The 23,197-nt window shown below is 40.4% G+C and overlaps 1 protein-coding gene across 1 annotated transcript in view; it reads right to left on the bottom strand.

Annotated features, from left to right (window-relative positions):
- Positions 1–7,794: 7,794 nt before the first annotated feature.
- LOC132874563 (potassium voltage-gated channel subfamily D member 3-like) overlaps positions 7,795–23,197 on the bottom strand; it is a 218,930-nt gene continuing 203,527 nt past the window's right edge. Inside the window, exons 4-6 of the mRNA XM_060910854.1 lie at positions 9,629–9,721; positions 8,342–8,607; positions 7,795–7,981 (exon numbers count right to left, since the gene is read on the bottom strand). Of these exons, the coding sequence (XP_060766837.1) occupies positions 7,795–7,981; positions 8,342–8,607; positions 9,629–9,721 (546 nt within the window). The remainder of the gene's footprint in view (positions 7,982–8,341; positions 8,608–9,628; positions 9,722–23,197) is intronic.

Here is a 23,197-nt window from a genome sequence, read left to right as displayed (position 1 = left end):
GGGTCCGTTTTGCTTTTGTGCCAGGGAACCTTAACACTAGCGCCCCTGTGCTACTTAGTGAGATTAGCTAGCCAGTGGTGGTATGGTAGTTTAATGTGTTGACATTTGACAAAGACAGATTACCCTTTTAGAACTTTTATATGCAGCTATATCTGGAAACTGCACTTAATTTACATACAATAGCTATATGACATGGTTTTAATCTACTAATAACTTTTCATATTGATCTCTAATGTACACTACCGTTCAAAAGTTTGGGGTCACTTTGAAATGTCCTTATTTTTGAAAGAAAAGCACTGTTCTTTTCAATGAAGATCACTTTAAACTAATCAGAAATCCACTCTATACATTGCTAATGTGGTAAATGACTATTCTAGCTGCAAATGTGTGGTTTTTGGTGCAATATCTCCATAGGTGTATAGAGGCCCATTTCCAGCAACTCTCACTCCAGTGTTCTAATGGTACAATGTGTTTGCTCATTGCCTCAGAAGGCTAATGGATGATTAGAAAACCCTTGTACAATCATGTTAGCACAGCTGAAAACAGTTTAGCTCTTTAGAGAAGCTATAAAACTGACCTTCCTTTGAGCAGATTGAGTTTCTGGAGCATCACATTTGTGGGGTCGATTAAATGCTCAAAATAGCCAGAAAAATGTCTTGACTATATTTTCTATTCATTTTACAACTTATGGTGGTAAATAAAAGTGTGACTTTTCATGGAAAACACAAAATTGTCTGGGTGACCCCAAACTTTTGAACGGTAGTGTATATAATCAGAGACGTTAGTTTTTTGTTGGATGCAGTAGGCTATACAGTCATTGGTTGGATGTATGGAGTGCTGTCTCGCTAGGTTCCGGTAGTAGCTATACCTGTAAGTTATGTTTTACTTTCTGTGTACGCTAGGCAATGAAATGAAAGCTAATAGTTTTGTAAAGTGATAGGCTTTAGAAAGTAAACAACTTGTGTGTTGTGTGTTAGCATTACTAGCAGGTCAGCCTAGCTCGCGTTTTCGCCTGTGTGCTATTCAGTTTAGTGATATACTTAATTTGTTTCTTTTAGTTTTACAGAAATCGAGGATGAACACATCTGTATAAGTTTGAAGTCTTCAGTAAAGATCCACAATCTAAACCGTTCGCTATCTGTCTGTTTTTTGATACATCGCTAGGGCAGAATAGTTCCATTCATTGCTTGGGAATATACTTTCAGAAAAGATGGTTTAGATGGTTGAATCCGTTTTCCTTGATGGTACAATAGCTCAATACATATTTGACAAGATGACTTGATTGTGAGTCTTTCTTGAGCGTAAGTAAAAATGATTTCTACGATTTGCATAAACTGCTGCATCGACAACCTATGCCCCTCCTTTGCCACCCTAAGGAAAAATCTCTGGAGCCGCCACTGGCTATAATGCTGTCATCTTTAAAAAATGGTGCAAACTTTTGCACTCCACCGTACCGCTGCATATTTAACAGGACGGTAATAATAATTCTAATCATGCTCACTAACATGCAGTTAGGTTAATATGGGACGACCTTGGGCTGAGGTGCCCTTGAGCGAGGCACCTAACTCCCAACCGCTCCTCAGGCGCTGTTAGCATGGCTGCCCACTGCTCTGGGTATGTGTGTGCGCTCATTGCTCATGTGTGTGTTCACTGCTTCAGATGGGTTAAATGCAGAGAGGAAATTTCACAAGTGTGTGATGAATAAAGTTGTGCTTTCTTTCTTTTTCTTTTTAATTTGAAAAGAACAGGAGACTTCATTAGCAGTTTGAGGGTTTGTTTTTTTTTTTATCAGATGCTTCTTTCACAAGAACAAAGTCATAAATTAAACAACGTCTTACAGAATAGTGCACAATAGACATCGAAAATCAGGCTCCGGAGGAAAAAAAAAACCCTGAAAAACGAGAGAAGTGGAGTCTAATGGGAGAACATTTCCATTTCCACAAAATACAGTTTTGAGTAAAGTTTGTGTTCCTGGTATGCCTGGAGATTAATTACTTTGGGGGGGGGGGAAGAAGCAAAATTTTCACTTTGAAAATAGCACTTGATTTAGCTCTTCAATTATGTAAATAATAAAAATAATAACGATAATAATAATAATACATATACCAGACTCACACACAAAAAAAGGAAAGTGAAATTATTTCTGAAACTGGCAATGACACCAAAGCATGCTGTTGCATGCAACAAAATATCAAGACACGTTTTTGAACATTAAACAATATTAGATCGCTGATTTAAAGCGTTTAATGCATGGTAATGCTGTGTACGTTTTAAAATGTTTATTTGTCCACGTGAAGGCGTTGTCTAGCCCTTAAACAGGGGGCATGCACCACAAAATAGCTTTTCTTTTCAGTTGAGTTTGACTGAATTATTTTAGTTCGAACAGGTGTGTCACATGACCTGGTTCCATGATCATTTAATCAGTCTGGCTAGAAAGTGTCATGGCCGCCTGTGGTGCAGGAAATGGTGAGGATGTAATAAATAATTCTGCATTTTTCTACATTAATCATAATAATTTGAGCAAAATTCACACATCAACTTATATTCATGCTGTTCTTTGAATCTCCTGGGATTTGTTACCAGGTACTACAGTATGTAATGCTCTTATTCCATATAATGCATTGCTTTCTTTTTAAATGATTTATATAACGCTTATGAATGTGCTACGAAGGCTCCGTGTAGGCATCCTTCACATACACATGACCTCCTTATGCCTGAACATGTCAAGTATCTCGTGGCAATAACTCGTGTCGATACACAATAGCTGACATAATGTTCAAGACAGGATTATATCAGTCTCATGATGCCGAGTTCAAGAATCCAAAATAAACACTTCGGGTTTTGTTTGTGATTTGAATCCAAATGATGACAAATGACATAACATGATTATAACACTTCTTTCCCCCCCAATTGTTTTAAACGAGCTGTCAGAAAATCTGTCCTAATTACACAGCAATTAACCAAAATTAACATGGACTTCCCATGTTAAATCATAATAATCTGTTACAGCAGTTATTATCTCCTATGATATGTTTATGTCAGTCTTATGACAAAGGGTTCAGGTGAAGTGGTGTCCAAAATAAACACAATGTGTCGGTTTTTTTTTCTGTTACATGAATCCAAATCGTAAAACATGAGAAAATAATATAGTCATATTATAGCCATAACATGATTATAACACTTATAACACATCTAACTAGAGGGGAATTAACCAAAAATAAAATGTAACCTGGGCTATGTCTTGTGTCATAATAACTTATGACAGTTATTATCGCCTACAATATGTTTATGACAAGATTATGTCAGTCTTATGACATGGTTCAGGTAAAGCAGTTTTAAATCAAGGGAACCTAAAATTAATGTGTCATATTCTATCACTTAAAATAAACTGTAATGACAGTTATCTTTTATGTTTATGACAGGACTATGTCACCCTTATGACACATGGTTCAGGTAAAGCAACTTTAACCATGGAGCAGCCAAAATTATGTGTAAGATGTGTATGTAAGTATGTGTAAGATGGACTGTCATATATTGTTATATCACTGGATATAAGCTGTTATGAGAGTTATTATGGCTCATGATATGTTTATGACAAGGTTATGTCAGTCTTATGACACATGGTTCAGGTAAAGCAATTTTAACCAGAGACAAGAACCAATGCATAACATTGGCTGTCATATATTGTTATGTAATTGAAAATAAATGGTTATGACAGTTATCACTCATGATGTGGTTATGACTGGACTATGTCAGTCTTACGATATATGGTGCAGGTAAAGTGATTTTAACCAGACAGAACTGCCAACATTAATGCATAACATTAGCTGTCATAGATTGTTATATCATTGAAAATTTGAAAATAAATGGCTATGACAGTTATTATCGCTCATTATGTGTTTATGACAGGACTATGTCAGTCTTATGACACATGGTTCAGGTAAAGCAACTTTAACCAAACAGCAGCCAAAATTATGTGTATGGAAGCTGTGTATGTATGTGTAAGATGGACTGTCATATATTGTTTTTTTTCATTGGATATAAGCTGTTATGACAGTTATTATCACTCATGATATGGTTATGGCAAGGTTATGTCAGTCTTATGACACATGGTTCAGGTAAAGTAATTTTAACCAGAGAGAAGAACCAACCTTAATGTGCAACATTGGCTGTCATAGATTGTTATGTCATTGAAAATTTGAAAATAAATGGTCATGACAGTTATTATCACTCATGATGTGCTTATGACTGGACTATGTCAGTCTTATGACACATGGTTGAGGTAAAGCAACTTTAACCATAGAGCAGCCAAAATTATGTGTATGGAAGCTGTGTATGTATGTGTAAGATGGACTGTCATATATTGTTTTTTTCATTGGATATAAGCTGTTATGACAGTTATTATCATATGTTTATGACTTGGTTATGTCAGTCTTATGACACATGGTTCAGGTAAAACAATTTTAACCAGTGAGAAGGACCAACATTAACGCATAACATTGGCTGTCATATATTGTTATGTCATTGAAAATAAATGGTTATGACAGTTATTATCACCCATGATATGCTTATGACTGGACTATGTCAGAATTATGATATATGGGTCAGATAAAGTGATTTTAACCAGAGAGAAGAACCAACATTAATGCATAACATTGGCTGTCATAGATTGTTATATAATTGAAAATGTGAAAATTAATGGTCATGAGTTATTATCACTCATTATGTCTTTATGACAGGACTATGTCAGTCTTATGACACATGGTTGAGGTAAAGCAACTTTAACCATAGAGCAGCCAAAATTATGTGTATGTAAGATGTGTATGTCTGTGTAAGATGGACTGTCATATATTGCTATATCAGTGGATCACGGGCGATTGCTCTAAGACAATGAGGGAGGCTCAGCCTCCTCTAAAAATGATGAACATCATGTAGGATGAATTGCGCTAGGCTTATGTTATAGCCGACCTTATAACATTGCTATTTCAGATCCAGAATCATAGAAATATATGTGCTCAACCCACTACAGTGCGAAATCATTCCGTTATAACTTTCCCCAGTTCACCTAATGTGTGCGTAGTTTTTCCCCCTCGTGACAGCGCGATGCAGCCCAGCCTCAGTGGATTGAGAGCTCTGTGCTTGTCAATCTCAAAATGCAAGATGATTATTGGACAAATACTGCGAAAATGCCCGCCCACGGAGTCTCATGGACTCCCAGCCTCAGTGGACTTCAACGGCATTTGGGAGCTATGCGCTTTTCAATCTCAAAATGCAAGACGGTTATTGGACAAATACTGCGAAAATGCCCGCCCACGGACTCCGAGCCTCACATGGGAGGGACATGGCAGTTTCCGCGAGGAGACTGGTGATTGGTGAAAGCGGCCGGATATTTTCTTTGATTGACAGCTCGTTTCAACTATAGACAGGCAGCGGTACAGTGTTGCCAGATTGGGCGGTTTTAAGTGCATTTTGGCGGGTTTTGAACATATTTTGGGCTGGATAACGTCAGCAGTATCTGGCAACATCAGTTCAGTCCCATGCGGATTCGCAAGTGCTGTGGTGTATTGTAAGAGATCGGCTTACATTTCGATTTCATTCATTACATACGGTTTCTACCAGCTTTTTTAGTTTGTATATATTTTCATTGTAAATAAAGTGTAAATATAGTGTTGTCAAGTTTGCTATCTTAGTTCCAGAAATTTCGTTTATTTGAGTGACTGAACTTGAACTTGAGGGGGCTAGTCAGCTAGCAAGAAAGCTGCGCATGGATGCCAAGCATTGCTGATTTAATTTTGGCGAAGCCATTTGCCAGTCTTCCTTTCGAGGAAAAAATTAAAATTAAAGAGCAGGGTAGACCAACGCCTCAAACTGACTTGGTGAAAAAGGTAGGGAATAATACTCGTTCCTTTCAGCTCTCCTGGTACGAGAAAGTGAATTGGCTAACAGCAAGTGACCCACATCAACAACAGTAAATAGGCTACTTTAGTAATATTTCATGGATGGACCAAAAATATAGAATCTATTTAAAATGTTTATGCTGAGTATATTATATTGGAATATATGTTTTTCTGGATATGAATTAAACACAGCTACAATTTGGAAAACATTTTTAAACAAAAACACAGGCGAGGTCAATTTTTAAACAACATGCCACAATTTTAAAATATAAAATGTTAAAATATACCCCTCCCCCCCCAACACCACCATCATGCATATTGGACAGTAGGCTAATGGGCCAAAAGAACCTGTTATTTCACAGTTTGTGACGCTGCCAACAATCAGCCAGATCAGAGGCAAGAGTATGGGCAAAACTGATGTGTTTTTTCTTTTAAAATCTGGAAATATCGTAACCGACCAGCCTCCCCTGTTTGAAAGACTACCAGCCGCCACTGCAGTGGATATAAGCTGTTATGACAGTTATTATCACTCATGATATGTTTATGGCAAGGTTATGTCAGTCTTATGGCACATGGTTCAAGTAAAGCAATTTTAACTCGAGATCAAGCAAAATGAATGTATAACATTGGCTGCTATACTAGTATTGTTGCGTCACTGAAAAGAAACCCTTATGATGCTTACTATCTCTTATAACAGGATTATGTCAGTCTTATGATACATGGTTCAGGTAAAGCGATTTTAACTAAAGATCAACCAAAATTAACACGGACTGTGAAGTTTTGTTACATAATTGAAAATTAACTCTTATCTCTGATGGTTATGTCTGTGATATGTTTATGGAAGGGTTATGTCAGTCTTATTATGACAGAGGGTCCAGGTAAAGTGTTACAGAATCCAAAATAAACAAAAGGTATAGTTTTCTTTTTTTTAAAAAAAGTAAATGAACTAAGAAAGCACTGTTAAGTCAACTTTATTACAGATGTTACTGTTGTGCCTGTTTAAGGGCTTGAATAGCCTTCGAGTCAAATATCAGGTTGAGAATTGAGGCTTTTTTCGGTTCTCCCATAATCTTAAGACGTCAAATCACTAGTCAACTAAAGAGTCACGACGCACAGACAAAGACGTTCACATTAGACAGGGCATTGATGATCTGTGGGCTTCTAGCGGGCCGTTTACTTGACTTTAATACTGGCATGAATATGGAATACTGCAAGATTTGTAACCACTGATGGACTTACTTTAGAACAAAGTCTATTGAGTGATGACTAATTGATGATGTTGAAGAGGAATGAGGAGAAGAATAAAAAGATAAAGGTTAGAGAGAGAAATACATTTCATTTAGTGAGAAGAAAATGTAATAAAAGAAAGAAAGAAAGACGTAAAGACAGACCATTGAACAGTCTAAACCATATTCTCTAATTGAAGAGAGTTGAAAATGTTTGGCTTCTCTTTTCATTTGGAAAAAAAAAATTAAACAAAACAATGTGATCTTGCCCATTTTACACAACCAACACAACGTTCTGACTAAACAGATTCCTCTCGAACCTGTGAATATCACACGACATGGAAACCACTTTGATTTCTGAATGCACTTTGCTCCTACCATGGTGGATGACGCACAATCAAACTGACAAGAGACATGTTTTACACTAACTGCCTTCGCATCTTCAAGCCATCTTTTAACCTCCTTCTTGAGCACCTCAGTCCTAAGGTCAGAAGCACGCCAACATCTGGAATCCAATCCGGAAAAACCTGGCCACCATGTTCCGCCAGCACGCAGTGTCTTCTAATTGTCTTTACATTCTTTAATAAAATTAATTCCACAGTGTGTCCACTAGACGTGTCCACTAGACTCGAGGCTCGCGGCTCTGCTCCCCCGCAGTTCCTCCTGTTCGTTCACAAGGCCGAGACCTTCACGATGCTGGAGGTGGAGGTGGAGGTGGTGGTGATGGACGAGGTGGTGATGGAGTCTGGGCTGAAAGAGCTCGGTGACGGCAGGCTGATGATGGCGGTGGTGATCTGCTGCCCTCTGCAGTTTATCTGCGCTCGCTCGTTGGGTTTTAGGTTGAGACTGGAGCGACAGCTGGAGGACATTTGAACAGATAAAGACTGCCAGTTTTGACATGAAGACCAAAATCACATCTATTCATACAGTTATTCAGTTTAAAGCAGATTATTTAGTAACTATAATGAATTATTCATGATATGTGGAATGAATGGGAGGGTCCTGGAAGATTAAGGGGTTAAGAAAGTAATAAAACACTTCGCGTTGTGCTGTTATAGGAAAATAATCAACAGCAGGATGAAGTCATGTGGCCTGACCTGAATATTAAAATGCATTTATTTATTTATGAACAAGATGGCGTTTTGGATCAACAGCTAATCATCTCACAGGGGTTTAGTTCACAGAGTGATGTCCATGGAGGCTTGGCCACGTGCTCACCTCGGACCGAGGCTCAGCTGATCTCCACACTGGATGTGGATGGCGCTGAGCTCTTGCAGGTCCTGCGTGTGTGTGTGCGTGTGTGTGGTGGACAGGCTGGCATTGGGCAGCGCGAGTCTTTTGCGTGAGCGGCGCGTGCAGCAGGTTCCTGTGAAGCCCTCGTTGCTCGAGATGGAGGGGCTGCGAGAAGGGAAGTTCTGCAGCGGCGGCGGCGCTCCTTCAACACAATTCTGCTCGTATAACTGCTCGTCCACAAACTCATGAGCCTGAGAGTGAGATAGAAAGAGAGAGAGAGAGTAAGACAGTGACAGTGAGACAGAGAGAATGAGGAAGAGAGAGACAAAAAGAGAAGCAGAAAGAAAGAGAGAGAGTGTGAGAGAGAGAGAGGGTAGACAGACAGAAAGTAAGACAGTGACAGTGAGACAGAGAGAATGAGAACAAGGATGAGTGAGACAGAGAATGAGAGAGAAATACAGAGACAAAGAAATATGTATAGAGTGAACAAAGAGACAGACAGACACAAAGAGCGAGACTGAGAGACACTCAGAGACCGAGAGAATTAGAAAGAGGCAGAGAGAAAGACAGAAAAAGAGATACAGAGAGACAAAGAAATACATATAGAGAGAACAAATAGACAGACAGTGACAGAGACACAAAGAGACAGAGAGATTGAGAGACACTCAGAGACAGAGAATTAGAAAGAGTGAGCGAGAGAGAGACAGAAAGAATGAGAACAAGGATGAGAGAGAGAGATGGAAAGAGAGAGCGATACAGAGAGACAAAGAAATATATAGAGAGAACAAAGAGACAGACACAGAGAGATAAACAGAGTGAGAGGCACAAAGAGAGAGACTCAGAGACAGAGAAAGAGTGAGACAGAAAAAGAGAGAAACAGAAAGTAAGACAGTGACAGTGAGACAGAGAGAACAAGGATGAGAGAGACAAAGAGAGAGGAAGAGAGAAAGACAAAGAAATAGAGACAGAACAAAGAGAGAGATTGAGAGACAAACTCAGAGACAGAGAGAATGAGAAAGAGTGAGACAGAGAGAGAGACACACACAAATTTTAAACATCACAGAATTTCCTATCACTCATCTAAACTGGTGAAGCTCCTCGCATTAATGTCCTTAAGATTATCCCTCAAATCCAGTCACCTTGAGTCACTCACTGCTGCTCGACATTTTACAAATGACCCGAATGACTCAACGACTCAACGAGTGAAAACTGAATAACTGAAACGTTCCAAAATATTACGCTCCGCTTCTGACAGGAGACGTTCACACTCACGGTGGTTTTCTCCAGGCAGTGCAGTAGGTGGTGATGTTGGCTCTCTAATAATGATGAGGTCTTATTCATGTGCTGCTCCTCTTCTTCTGAGCCCTGACACACACACACACACACACACACACACACACACACACCAGTTCTATCAATATATCTCACAAAAAACAATGCATTGATTAACATATGCATTTTATGGTCAAGTGCAAAAGTTTGTACACCCTTAGGACACAAGATTACGACATGTGGTTCAGAGATTCTCCCTTTTTATTACACTTAACAACAACAGTCAAATAGTTGACCAAGATAAAATATATATTCTGTCTTTGTTGATTGGCACCATGTTATCAGAAGCATCCAAGCCAAGAATCCACACAGGATGGGAACGGTATAATCAAATAGAAATTTTCTCTAATGCCCAAAATTTGCCTTTTTAACTTTTTCCGATCTTATTCATATCCTCTGAACAGATTTGAACGTTATTTGTAACATTCTGGAACAGAGGCACATTTTCACTTCATTTCCGTTTAGACTCTGTGGTTGGTCAAGAGTTTTACACTTAACTGTAAGAACTCATGCTACCTTCAGAAGATTTTGTAAGAATAACACAATCGAGAAAGCAATCTTCAACAATATTTTTGTATTTTTCAAACCTCAGTGCGGGGCGGCACGGTGGTGTAGTGGTTAGCACTGTCGCCTCACAGCAAGAAGGTCCTGGGTTCGAGCCCCGTGGCCGGCGAGGGCCTTTCTGTGCGGAGTTTGCATGTTCTCCCCGTGTCCGCGTGGGTTTCCTCCGGGTGCTCCGGTTTCCCCCACAGTCCAAAGACATGCAGGTTAGGTTAACTGGTGACTCTAAATTGAGCGTAGGTGTGAATGTGAGTGTGAATGGTTGTCTGTGTCTATGTGTCAGCCCTGTGATGACCTGGTGACTTGTCCAGGGTGTACCCCGCCTTTCACCCGTAGTCAGCTGGGATAGGCTCCAGCTTGCCTGCGACCCTGTAGAAGGATAAAGCGGCTAGAGATAATGAGATGAGATGAGAAACCTCAGTGCAGTTCGGGGAACCGGTGGTCTTTTACAGTAATGCTAAATGACTTTTTGAAGGTTTTGCCTTAATTATTATCTAAATAACGTAACAAATATTATAAATTATTATAAATACAGGACACTTTTTCCATGGAATAAAAACGTATTCTATTCCCTTCTAGTGGGTTTATTGATGGCATGCAATATTGTCATCATATCGCTTATCCTCCACGTATTATGCCACTCTACCCAATGGAGAATGAGCATGCAATATTGTTATAATATTGGATGTTGTCAAGACAATATGACGTCGCACATCGGAGCTCATGTGAAGATCCAATGACAAAACTTTTCTGCTGAGCATGCACACAATCATTTCTTTGTTGGCCAGGAAAGAGAGAAGACGAGGCTAATCCTGTGCTAGGTTTAGGCACTAAATAAATAAACTGAAAACTGAAACTAAAGATGCGGCGAACACCCAAAAGACTACAAAACTTCATTATATATTCTTCATGCATATTTATAAGAGAAAAACATACCAACGGACATAAAAAAAACTGGAAAAGAGACATGCCAGAGATGTAAAATTTCCACGCTAGCGAATGACTGTGACAGTTTGTTCACAAACATGGGTGCGAGGTTTGCTTCGTTAAAAGCAGAAGATTTTGAGAGAATTTTGGCTGCCAGTTCGCTCTGTTGTGTGTAGCTGTCGATGTTGATTTTAAAAGTAACTAAGTAAATTACACAGGGATAAAAAATAAAAATAATAATAATATTTGCCTTAGGGGCAGCATAGTGGTGTAGTGGTTAGCACTGTCGCCTCACAGAAAGAAGATCCTGGGTTCAAGCCCCGTGGCCAACGAGGGCCTTTCTGTGTGGAGTTTGCATGTTCTCCCCGTGTCTGCGTGGGTTTCCTCCGGGTGCTCCGGTTTCCCCCACAGTCCAAAGACATGCAGGTTAGGTTAACTGGTGACTCTGAATTGACCATAGGTGTGAATGTGAGTGTGAATGGTTGTCTGTGTCTATGTGTCAGCCCTGTGATGACCTGGCGACTTGTCCAGGGTGTACCCCGCCTTTCGCCCGTAGTCAGCTGGGATAGGCTCCAGCTTGCCTGCGACCCTGTAGAACAGGATAAAGCGGCTAGAGATAATGAGATGAGATGAGATGAGATAATTTTTGCCTTATGCCTTAGGGGCAGTACGGTGGTGTAGTGTTTAGCACTGTCGCCTCACAGAAAGAAGGTCCGGGTTCAAGCCCAGTGGCCGGTGAAGGCCTTTCTGTGTGGAGTTTGCATGTTCTCCCCATGTCTGTGTGGGTTTCCTCCGGGTGCTCCGGTTTCCCCCACAGTCCAAAGACATGCAGGTTAGGCTAATTGGTGGCTCTAAATTGACCGTAGGTGTGAATGTGAGTGTGAATGGTTGTTTGTCTCTGTGTCAGCCCTGTGATGACCTGGCGACTTGTCCAGGGTGTACCCCGCCTCTCGCCCGTAGTCAGCTGGGATAGGCTGTAGGACAGGATAAGCGGCTACAGATAATGGATGGATGGATGGATGGATGGATGGATATTCACCTTGATTGTGCTAGCATTGGCCTACCCTCATGGGCGCTGCCAGGGAGGGAAAGGTTAGAACAATTCTAGGGGCCCAGCACTGCCATGGGGCCCTTTAAGGGGCTGATGATATGCTTTTAATGATTTTAATAAGACTTTTGAAATAACAACAATGCAATATTCCATCTGGTAAAATGAACTAATTGAACAAGGTTGTCTATTTCTTGAGTTCTTCAACATATTGTCATTTAACCCTCCCCTTTTGCGAAATGGTACGGTCCAGTTCTGGTAGAAGCGCGATTGCTGTGTCGCGGTGCAGCAGCCAGCCAGCCAGCAGTGGAGTGCGTACAGTCTATGATCGCTAAATATGAAGAGTGGCTGTCAAAAACGTAAAGAAAGGCAGCTGAAAGCTGAGAGGGACCGGAGAGGCAGGCAACTGGTCACTCAGTTTTTCCCAAAGAAAGGAAGCTATCGCTCACGTGTGTTCAAAATACTAGCGAATGGTAAATGAACAGTATGAATGTGCCACGTTCATACTGTTCATTTACCATTCGCTAGTATTTTGAACACACATGTGAGTGATAGCTACGTTACGTGGTTGGATTAGCCTATCAAGAGAACACTTTTACAGTTTGTACAGTGACATTTTTTCCATTTTATAACATTTAATAACAAAGTCACAAACTCAAGGTCCATGGGCCTTTCATGGGGCCCAAAATTTCTGGCGGCGCCCCTGCCTACACTAACACTACACCGGCTAGAAGGTAACTGGACTGCCATGCTAACAGCACCAAGTCATGCGAGCATCGGCCTTCAAGAATGCTGCTATGAAGAGTATGTATTATAATAATAATAATAATAATATTGGCTGGCTTTTTTTCATGGTCTATCAGATATATTCCATTCGTCTACTCGTCTTTGACTCGTTCAGTATCGTGCTCGCTGAATGGAATATATCTGATATACCACTCAAAGCCAGCCAATATTATTTAAATAATAATAAAAAAAATCTGCATGTACAACTAAAGGTACAAACAAAATCACTCTGTGATTAGAAATAATTTATTGGCGTGAAAACAAACCTAGAATGGATCCTTGATGCATTTCAGGTTTCAGATTGAACACAAAAAGTTTCATATTTTGTCCGTATACTGTACATAAACATTATAGATTCCTCAAGAATGGCAAACTCACACTATGAAACTCAGACACTGGACCTCAGTGATCAACCTTTTAGCAAAGATGTGTATCAATATTTTTGGTCCAAGACTATTTCTAAACTAAACAAAACTAAAAATTCCTGCCAGATTTATGAAAGTGTCAGGAGTACGGATTTTCTTTGTAGTTACGGTATATGCGTATACATCATTCTAGAATTCGGGGTACATTTCGCATCTCCGAGATGATAAACCTTTTGTTATTTTCCACAAAAGAAATCTTTATTGAATCAATTTTATACAATAATGCAAATTATGACAAACTTCCACCAATAGCAATGCTTGATATACATCCATCCATCCATCCATTATCTGCAGCCGCTTATCCTGTCCTACAGGGTCGCAGGCAAGCTGGAGCCTATCCCAGCCAACTACGGGTGAAAGGCGGGGTACACCCTGGACAAGTCGCCAGGTCATCACAAGGCTGACACATAGACACAGACAACCATTCACACTCACATTCACACCTACGCTCAATTTAGAGCCACCAGTTAACCTAACCTGCATGTCTTTGGACTGTGGGGGAAACCGGAGCACCCGGAGGAAACCCACGCAGACACGGGGAGAACATGCAAACTCCGCACAGAAAGGCCCTCGTCGGCCACTGGGCTCGAACCCAGGACCTTCTTGCTGTGAGGCGACAGTGCTAACCACTACACCACCGTGCTGCTTGATGTACATTTTAGACCCAATTTATCCATAAAACATGAACTAAATGACTCCCACCCCTCCCCCCACATTACTGACTGTCTTTGACTCCTGATTCAGACATTCAACTCGAATAAACATGACGTGATTCAGTCTAACTATCTGTTTTTGTGGCTTATTCTATTAACTGTTATAAAATCAGTTGCACAGAAAGTCAATTTTCTGTATTATGTGAAATTTCAGTCATAACAAATATATTTTTTATCTGTCCCAGTGTTCTCGTCAACTCTGTTAACTCTGTTATAAAACTGCATAAAATCCACAAAGATTTTTAATAATACGCACAACACCTGCACTGAGCAATGTCACTTCCTCTGGTGGGAAACTTCAGAAAGGCAGTGAGGTATGTTATGTTTCTTCTCTCATTAATCTGAACAAAACTTTGAGGATTTTACACCAGCAGTAGATTAATTATTCATCAGCTCTGTTACCGTGATATTGGAGTGAATCTCTCACTCACTTTTTAAAAACAATAATATGATTAAAATCCATACAATTCTGTTTTTATATGCCGTGTGGGAGCTAGTTTGAGGTTAGCATGTGGAGTTAAGACACAAAATGGTGGAAAATGTTAACTCTGTTATCGTCAAATCCTGTTAATGGATTGCCCAGTTTAACGATAACAGAGTTGACGACGACTAACAGAGTCAACACTTGAAATGTACCCGCAGTTATAGACCCTTTTCACGTGACGTCACGACAAACGCGGCCGCCATTTTGGACATGTACTACCAGTAGTTTACCACAGCCAACATTGAGGAACGGCAGCAAAGAAAGTTTTACTTTCAGCAAGACTTCCATCATGCCACTATATTGTTGTGCACCTGGATGTAGTAACCATCAACAAACAAGGCAAGGTTTATCATTTTATCGGATCCCGACGGAGAAGATGGATAGCGGCCATTAACAGGAAAGATTGGCAGCCCTCGGCATACCAACGCTTGTGTAGTGACCACTTTGTTGGAGGTAAGACGAATAAAATTAGCCAGAAAAGGCATTACATTGCTGTTAACATTCTGTGGCAGCGAGTGTGTAACCAAATAGGTTAAAATAACCCATTGTAACCTCTTTGTTCTTCTGTAGTACAGTCTCTATTGTTGACTAGCTAATGTCAACAACATAGTAGCTAGTATGTTACTGTAGCAATGTTTACGTTCAGTCATTTGGATGACTGTTAAAACCTTTCAGTCTCAAGTTTTTCCTTTACTGTATTTACTAGTTTACTGTAATTACGTATGATCCGGCAGCTATTTACACCGGATCCAGTGTAAATAGCTGCCGGAGCCAACGTCCGAGGTTCCGGAGCGCGCTCCGGCTTGCTCCCCCTCAAATTAAGCTCTACTTGAGGGGGAGCAAGCCGGAGCGCGCTCCGGAACCTCGGACGTTGGCTCCGGCAGCTATTTACACTGGATCTGGTGTAAATAGCTGCCGGATCATAATTACAGTAAACTAGTAAATACAGTAAAGGAAAAACTTGAGACTGAAAGGTTTTAACAGTCATCCAAATGACTGAACGTAAACATTGCTACAGTAACATACTAGCTACTATGTTGTTGACATTAGCTAGTGCTAACAGCTAGCTGCTAGTACACTGCTACAACACAGACACCGACCCTAATAATACAGTTCTTGGTCATTGCCTGGTAACAGCAAATTTATAACGGGCCATGTCTCAACAGACTAAGAAGTTATTTCAATGACATTTAATAACATTTTGTTTATCCTGAGGACCGAAAGTAAATGAAAATGTGAACAACCCTTAGCTGTAATAAGATGGCGACCACCGGCTCCAGGGACGACCCGCTGATGTAGGCATGTTACCCAGCCTGACACAAAATATTTGTAGGCATCCAAACTCTTATACGCTTTCAGATCAATACCTGTGTATGGCGATGGGTTTTTAACGACATAGGTATACGGATCATGTGGGCCGAAGTCAGGTAAAGACGAGGGCTTCGTGTACTTCCGTACGTCAGTGAACAATCCTGGTGGAAGCAGGTAAACGTCGTTCTCTAAGCCTGCTAACCTCAATTTTTGCAAATACCTCTCCCTCTGCTCGCCCTGTAAATGCCCTACATCGCTGGATAGTGAAGGTGTTTTCTGCATCTCGCGCCTTTTTCTTTTATGTTTTTCGTTTGTCGCCTTCCTCACATTCAAACCGATTCGAGCCGAAGTCCACTACATGTCCAAAATGGTGGTTGCGTTTACGAAGGTCACGTGACTGAAAAGGGTCTATAGAATGGGCCGTATACTGAAACGTTAATCATCTGTAAATGTCCAAATGCGTTCACGGCATGGCTGATTTACATTCATTTGCCATAAAATGAAAAAGTCACAGAGCTGAAAACAACAAAATATCTACTAAATCTTACAGAGGAAAATCTTACAGTAATGCAGCTCAGCCACTGTAGCTAGCATAGCTACACACTGACTCCTCCTCCTGGTATATAGCACCAATATTTTTGTCCTATATGAATAACTGTTTAAGTTTGTATATTGTTTGGGGTTGTGATATGAAGCAATATGAAAAGATTGACTCACAAAATTAAGTTAAATTGGCATGTAATTGAAATAAATATAAGATTTAAACCTGACACTGTATTTTATATATAAAATTGCAGCATTATATGTTTTTATGCCAATCAATTGAGGTTGAGACTATTTATATGTAAATTTCTACAAACATTTTTCAGAATGACTTGTATTTCCATCTCCACCAACGTTCTCAAATGCTCCTGCGTCCTAGTAAAATGATTTACGAGTAAATTTGTTCGTATCCAGACAAACCTATTGGACACTGACATAAAATTTGAACCTTCTCTGAACATGTTGCTGCACCAGCACTTACTTTTCAAAAAGACAATTCTTTTTGTTTTTCCCAAAACCCCCACAAAACATCTACTTCACCCAAAGCCTTACGCCTCCTCACGTTGATATCGACTCTCAGTGAAAGGCAGAAATGGCATGTCTGTAATTCCAAGTGTCAAACATTTGACAGCTTCATCACAACTTCTGGAATAATCACCCATAAAACAGAGTCCGCAGAGTCCGCTCCAGCTGCCTGGTTCCTGACACTTTCAACAGAAGTTTTATTTTTCCTCCCCAAGAAACTACAGACACACTCTGTCTGATATGTCAGAATGACAACATCCTGAACTGATATACACGCAAAGCCAGTGTGGTCACATGCAAGAACAAAGCACAGGCTGAAAGCTTTGACATGGAGGTCTGAAGGCGGTTCAGGCGATGTGCCTCAAAGAGATGCTAATGGATTTTAATTGGAGGTGACTTTTAATGTTGAATGGCACTCAAAGAAAACAAAAGGAGGACCGGGTCAGAGAAGTATGATTCATTCTAGGAGCTTTACATTTAGGCCACATCCACACGACAACGGCAACGTGATGTTATTTAAAAAAAATATCGCCTCCAAATGGGCAACGATCAGTAGAAATCAGGTCCATATGGCAACGCAACGCTTGCTGAAAACGATGCAATACACATGCCACACCTCTAGGGGCGCTGTAAGACGGTCCCTTCGGACACACCAGAACAACCCATACGAAAAAGAACAGTAAAGAACTTATAAGAGTTTACCACTGTCTTAGTAGTAAATCCTTATAAATATAAATAAATATATATGCCATGTATGATTTACTCCTGAAAGTGGCCCATTTTGCATTTTCCTCATACAAATTTTTTATGAAAATCTAGTATGTATGAAGTGAACATTGTGCATGGTTTTTACAGATAATGTGTATGATGAATTACACTGTCTTTGTATGCTTCATGTAATGTTTGTAGTTTTAAATTATATTTTACAGTTTAAAATGTACATGCCTTTTATATGTAAATCCAACACAAACATATGTGGATTTACATATAAAAGGCATATACATTTTAAACTGTAAAATATAATTTAAAACTACAAACATTACATGAAGCATACAAAGACGGTGTAATTCATCATACACATTATCTGTAAAAACCATGCACAATGTTCACTTCATACATACTAGATTTTCATAAAAAATTTGTATGAGGAAAATGCAAAATGGGCCACTTTCAGGAGTAAATCATACATGGCATATATATTTATTTATAAATCCTTATAAGGATTTATCCTTATATTTATAAGGATTTACTACTAAGACAGTGGTAAACTCTTATAAGTTCTTTACTGTTCTTTTTCGTATGGGAATAGAAGTAAGGACGCATGCGCATAAACTATTATGCGCGAGACTTCATATTAGCCACAAAGTCAGGAAAATCTGTTCGTAAAATTACATTATAATGACCAAATACAATGAAAAGTATTTTTCCAGTCTCACCTGTGAAAGGTAATCCCATGTGATCTCGTTTGGACAGTAAACCTGTTGGTACAGTTAAACGCAGCTAATCTTTATTCTCCGCTTTGACCTTTCCAATATGGCGGCGAGGATGACGTACGCGGAAGGCGGCGTCTTTAATGGTCCGGAATAAATTGAATACTACACGTTGATGGATTAATTTGCTGTTTCTCACCTGTGAAAGGTAATCCCATGTGATCTCCTTTGGACGGTAAACCTGTTGGTACAGTTAAACGCAGCTAATCTTTATTCTCCGCTTTGACCTTTCCAAAATGGCGACGAGGATGACGTACGCGGAAGGCGGCGTCTTTAATTGTCCGGAATAAATTGAATGATACACGTTGATGGATTAATTTGCTTTTCTACGCCCTTTTTTGAGGAATGTACTGTAGGACTTAAACCATCATCTGAAGAGGTGAGATCGCTCCTTTTTTCCCCTTATTTTTGCTGGCGGGATTGACTCTGCCCTAAGGGCTATTCTCTCTCTCTCTCACTTTGCACCAGGCATTACACAATAAATATTCACAGTGAAAATATTTTGTAAGCGCGTTTCATGAACCAAGTTATAGGATTTCTTGACAACTCGCATCGCATCGCAATGAGATCATTGGCACTACTGGTGTTAAGAATCAGACCATTTTATAAATGAATATTTTGCTGTAGAGCTGCAGTGTTTGTACAATTGCATGTTTTTGCTTCACTATTACTGTCACTATTCTGCTTCTTGCATTACTACTGTGAACTAACACTGAACATAATAATAATAATAATAATAATAATAATAATATCCAAGCTCGTGTTTCACTCTCACTAGTGCTCTGTAAGGCTTTTTCCTGGTGATATTCGTTACACTTCTACCCGGCGTGAAGCATTCAGTCATGTGGTTGTGACGTCATCGTAAACAAATCCGTTTTACTCATCCAGACGACTTCACAACGGCAACGTTGCCAGATCTTTCCACTCTGGAACCCGTTCTCAAAAAGATTGCGTTTTGGGCACCCAAAACGCCGGCGCCGTGTGGACGCCAGGCCTAAACGATAAGCAATTGTATCGGAGTCACCTGAATCCGTTGCCGTGTGGACAGGGCCTTAGACTCACCACTGTTTCTAATTAGGATGGAAGGCGAATGTGAGTTAAATCTGGCCTGATTTCATTAGCATGACTTTACCCTGGCACAGAGCACAATAAAATGGTGTCACAGGCAGTGGGATTTGACATAAAGATGGTCATTGCACATTAGGGATGGAATTAAACAAAAAAAAGAAAGAAAGAAAGTCTCATTACCACTGCACAAGTCCTCAGGTTTGATTTATACATTTTGTATGCTTTTATGGCCAAAATTTGACACCTGGCCATAACATTCATATAACATTTTTGCTTTTTGTACATCCCATTCCAGATTTAGTCCCCTTTTCCTGTTAAAATAACCTTCACTCTTCTGGGAAGTCTTTTCACTAAATTTTGGACTGTAGCTGTAGGGATTTGTGTTCATTCAACCATTAGTGAGGTCAGACACTGATGTTGACTGAGGAGGTCTGGGGTTCAGCTGGCATTCCAGTTCATCCCAAAGGTGCTTAGTGGGGTTGAGGTCATGGCTCTGTGCAAGACACTCGAGTTCTTCCACTCCACCAGCCTTGACGAAGCATGTCTTCATGGAGCTCTCTTTGTTTACAGGAACATTATCATTCTGGAACAGGTTTGGGCCTTTTTAGGCCCTGTCCACATGGCAACAGATTCAGGTGAATCTGATAAAATTGTTTATTGTTTCGGCCTGGCGTCCACACGGCACCGGCGTTTTGGGTGCCCCAAAATGAAATCTTTTGAGAACGGGTTCCAGAGTGGAAAAATCTGGCAACGGCACCGTTGCAAAGTCGTCTGGATGAGTAGAACGGATTTGTTTACGATGATGTCACAACCACATGACTGTCAGTGCTTCATGCCGGGTAGAAGTGTAACGAACTCGATACGAGTTGTCAACAAATCCTATAACTTGGTTCATGAAACGCGCTTACAAAATATTTTCACTGTGAATATTTATTGTGTAATGGCGCAAAGTGAGAGAGAGAGAGAGAATGAGAGAATAGCCCTTAGGGCAGAGTCTTTAGTCCAAACACTGCGGAAGTACTGAGTATAACCAAACCGCGCACCGCCCGTGCGCTTTCCAAAAACAAAAACAATCCCGCCAGCAAAAATAGGAAAAAAAAAGGAGCGATCTCACCTCTTCAGATGTTGGTTTAAGTCCGACAATACATTCCTCAAAAAGGGCATAGAAGAACAAAGTAATCCATCAACGTGTAGCATTCAATTTATTCCGGACCATTAAAGAATTCTGGAGGATATCAGAATGTTGGCGTACCGGCTTCCGTCTACCCCTGTTCATTCCTCTTTCTGCGTCTTTTGTTTTACGCTACTGATTAATAATCAAAACTTTATGTGGCTAATGCTACAGAAGAAGGGGTTTATGTGCATGCGTCTACTTCTTCTATTGTTCTGGTGTCTCCGATGGGACCGTCTTACAGCACACGTAGAGGTGTGGCATGTGTATTGCATCGTTTTCAGCAAGCGTTGTGTTGCCATATGTACCTGATATTTTACTGATCCGTTGCCCATGTGGACGCGATATTAAAAAAAAAAATCTCGTTGCCGTTGTCGTGTGGATGTAGCCTTAGTTCCAATGAAGGGGAACTATAATGCTAAAGCATACAAAGACAATTCTGAGCTTCCAAATTTGTGGCAAGAGTTTGTTTATTTAACCTTTATGGAAGAGTCTCTGGTTTGCCAACTCTTTGTAAGACTTTTCCGACATCTTCAGGATGGAGAAGAAACAAACTCCTGACAAGTTGCAATTTTTGTCTAATTAACTTCAAGAGAGATTGTAACAGTAAATCCGTCATGTCGAGCAACATGACGTGGAATTGGGATGAACTGACATGTGATACATTACCCATTAAAATTCGATTCAACAAAACCATAGGCATTGTTAACTGTGTGTATTAGTGTACGAGTTGTGCCTCTGTCCATTGCAGATGGGCATTTTTATCAGTCATTTCATTAAAATATTTGATCGAACATTGCAAAAATGATGTTACTAGTTAAACTAAAATCTTCACTACAAAAGAATGACACCAAATAACAGCAAGAACCCAATCTGTATTCACCAAAAATTTACCAGCATCTTACTTTAGCTCTCGCTTTACTTGTAGGACGATATGACCAAAAAAAAAAAATCATGACACTTCAAGACATTTCTGGGGTGGGGTGTGTGCGCGTGTGTTTGGGGGGGGGGGGGGGGGGGGGGGGGGGGGAATAAAATTCTGTAAAAAAAAAAACCCAAAACAAAAAACGAACAGGCAAACAAACAAAAACACAAACAACCATTTTAGATATTTTTGAAAATTAGAAATGTTAGCAAAATTTTTTTTTTTTAATTTTAGATCTTAAAAATTTATGAACAAATTTCATGATAACTCAGAGAATGATATCTCAGGAAATCGTGTATCGTGACATTGTTTATCACGATATTCGTATTACATTGTCATTGTCATATCACCCAGCCCTAACTAAGCTTTGTTTATCCTCCAAAATTTGTTTCAAATTTGTCAAAAATAAGGAATCTAAGAAAAAACTTCCTCACACAATCTCCTTCCACATCAAACTACTGTATTTGTAAAGTGCCCATTACTACTGTATAACAGCATCTTATTCTGTCCACATTCACTGGGCACAGGGCGGCACGGTGGTGTTGTGGTCAGTACAGTCGCCTCACAGCAAGAAGGTTTTGGGTTCGAGCCCAGCGGCTGGTGAGGGCCTTTCTGTGTGGAGTTTGCATGTTCTCCCCGTGTCTGCGTGGGTTTCCTCCGGGTGCTCCGGTTTCCCCCACAGTCCAAAGACATGCGGTTAGGTTAATATGGGACGGCCTTGGGCTGAGGTGCCCTTGAGCGAGGCACCTAACTCCCGCCTGTTCCCCGGGTGCTGTTAGCATGGCTGCCCACTGCTCTGGGTATGTGTGTGCGCTCATTGCTCATGTGTGTTTTCACTGCTGGGTTAAATGCAGAGAGGAAATTTCACAAGTGTGTGATGAATAAAGTTGTTCTTTCTTTCTTTCTTTCTTTCTTTCTTTCTTTCTTTCTTTCTTTCTGATTGGCTACTCTACTACTAGGCCATCAGCTCATATACCGTGAGTAGAGAAAAACAAAATGGCGGAGCGTGTTGCTGAACCAACCAAGGAGGAAATAATAACTCTACTCGAAAACAAAACCCCCAAAAATGTAATCAAGTATTTAAAAGAAACAGAAATAGCTAAGGGCGGCACGGTGGTGTAGTGGTTAGCGCTGTCGTCTCACAGCAAGAAGGTCCGGGTTCGAGCCCCGTGGCCGGCGAGGGCCTTTCTGTGTGGAGTTTGCATGTTCTCCCCGTGTCCGCGTGGGTTTCCTCCGGGTGCTCCGGTTTCCCCCACAGTCCAAAGACATGCAGGTTAGGTTAACTGGTGACTCTAAATTGACCGTAGGTGTGAATGTGAGTGTGAATGGTTGTCTGTGTCTATGTGTCAGCCCTGTGATGACCTGGTGACTTGTCCAGGGTGTACCCCGCCTTTCACCCGTAGTCAGCTGGGATAGGCTCCAGCTTGCCTGCGACCCTGTAGAACAGGATAAAGCGGCTAGAGATAATGAGATGAGATGAGAAATAGCTAAAGGAAATGACACCCCCCTCCCCCCCAAATCTCATGTTCCAC

This window comes from Neoarius graeffei, chromosome 26, assembly GCF_027579695.1.
Source record: "Neoarius graeffei isolate fNeoGra1 chromosome 26, fNeoGra1.pri, whole genome shotgun sequence".
Lineage (NCBI taxonomy): Eukaryota > Metazoa > Chordata > Actinopteri > Siluriformes > Ariidae > Neoarius > Neoarius graeffei.
Note: the sequence above shows the minus strand (reverse complement) of the source record. Positions and strands in the feature narration are given on the sequence as shown.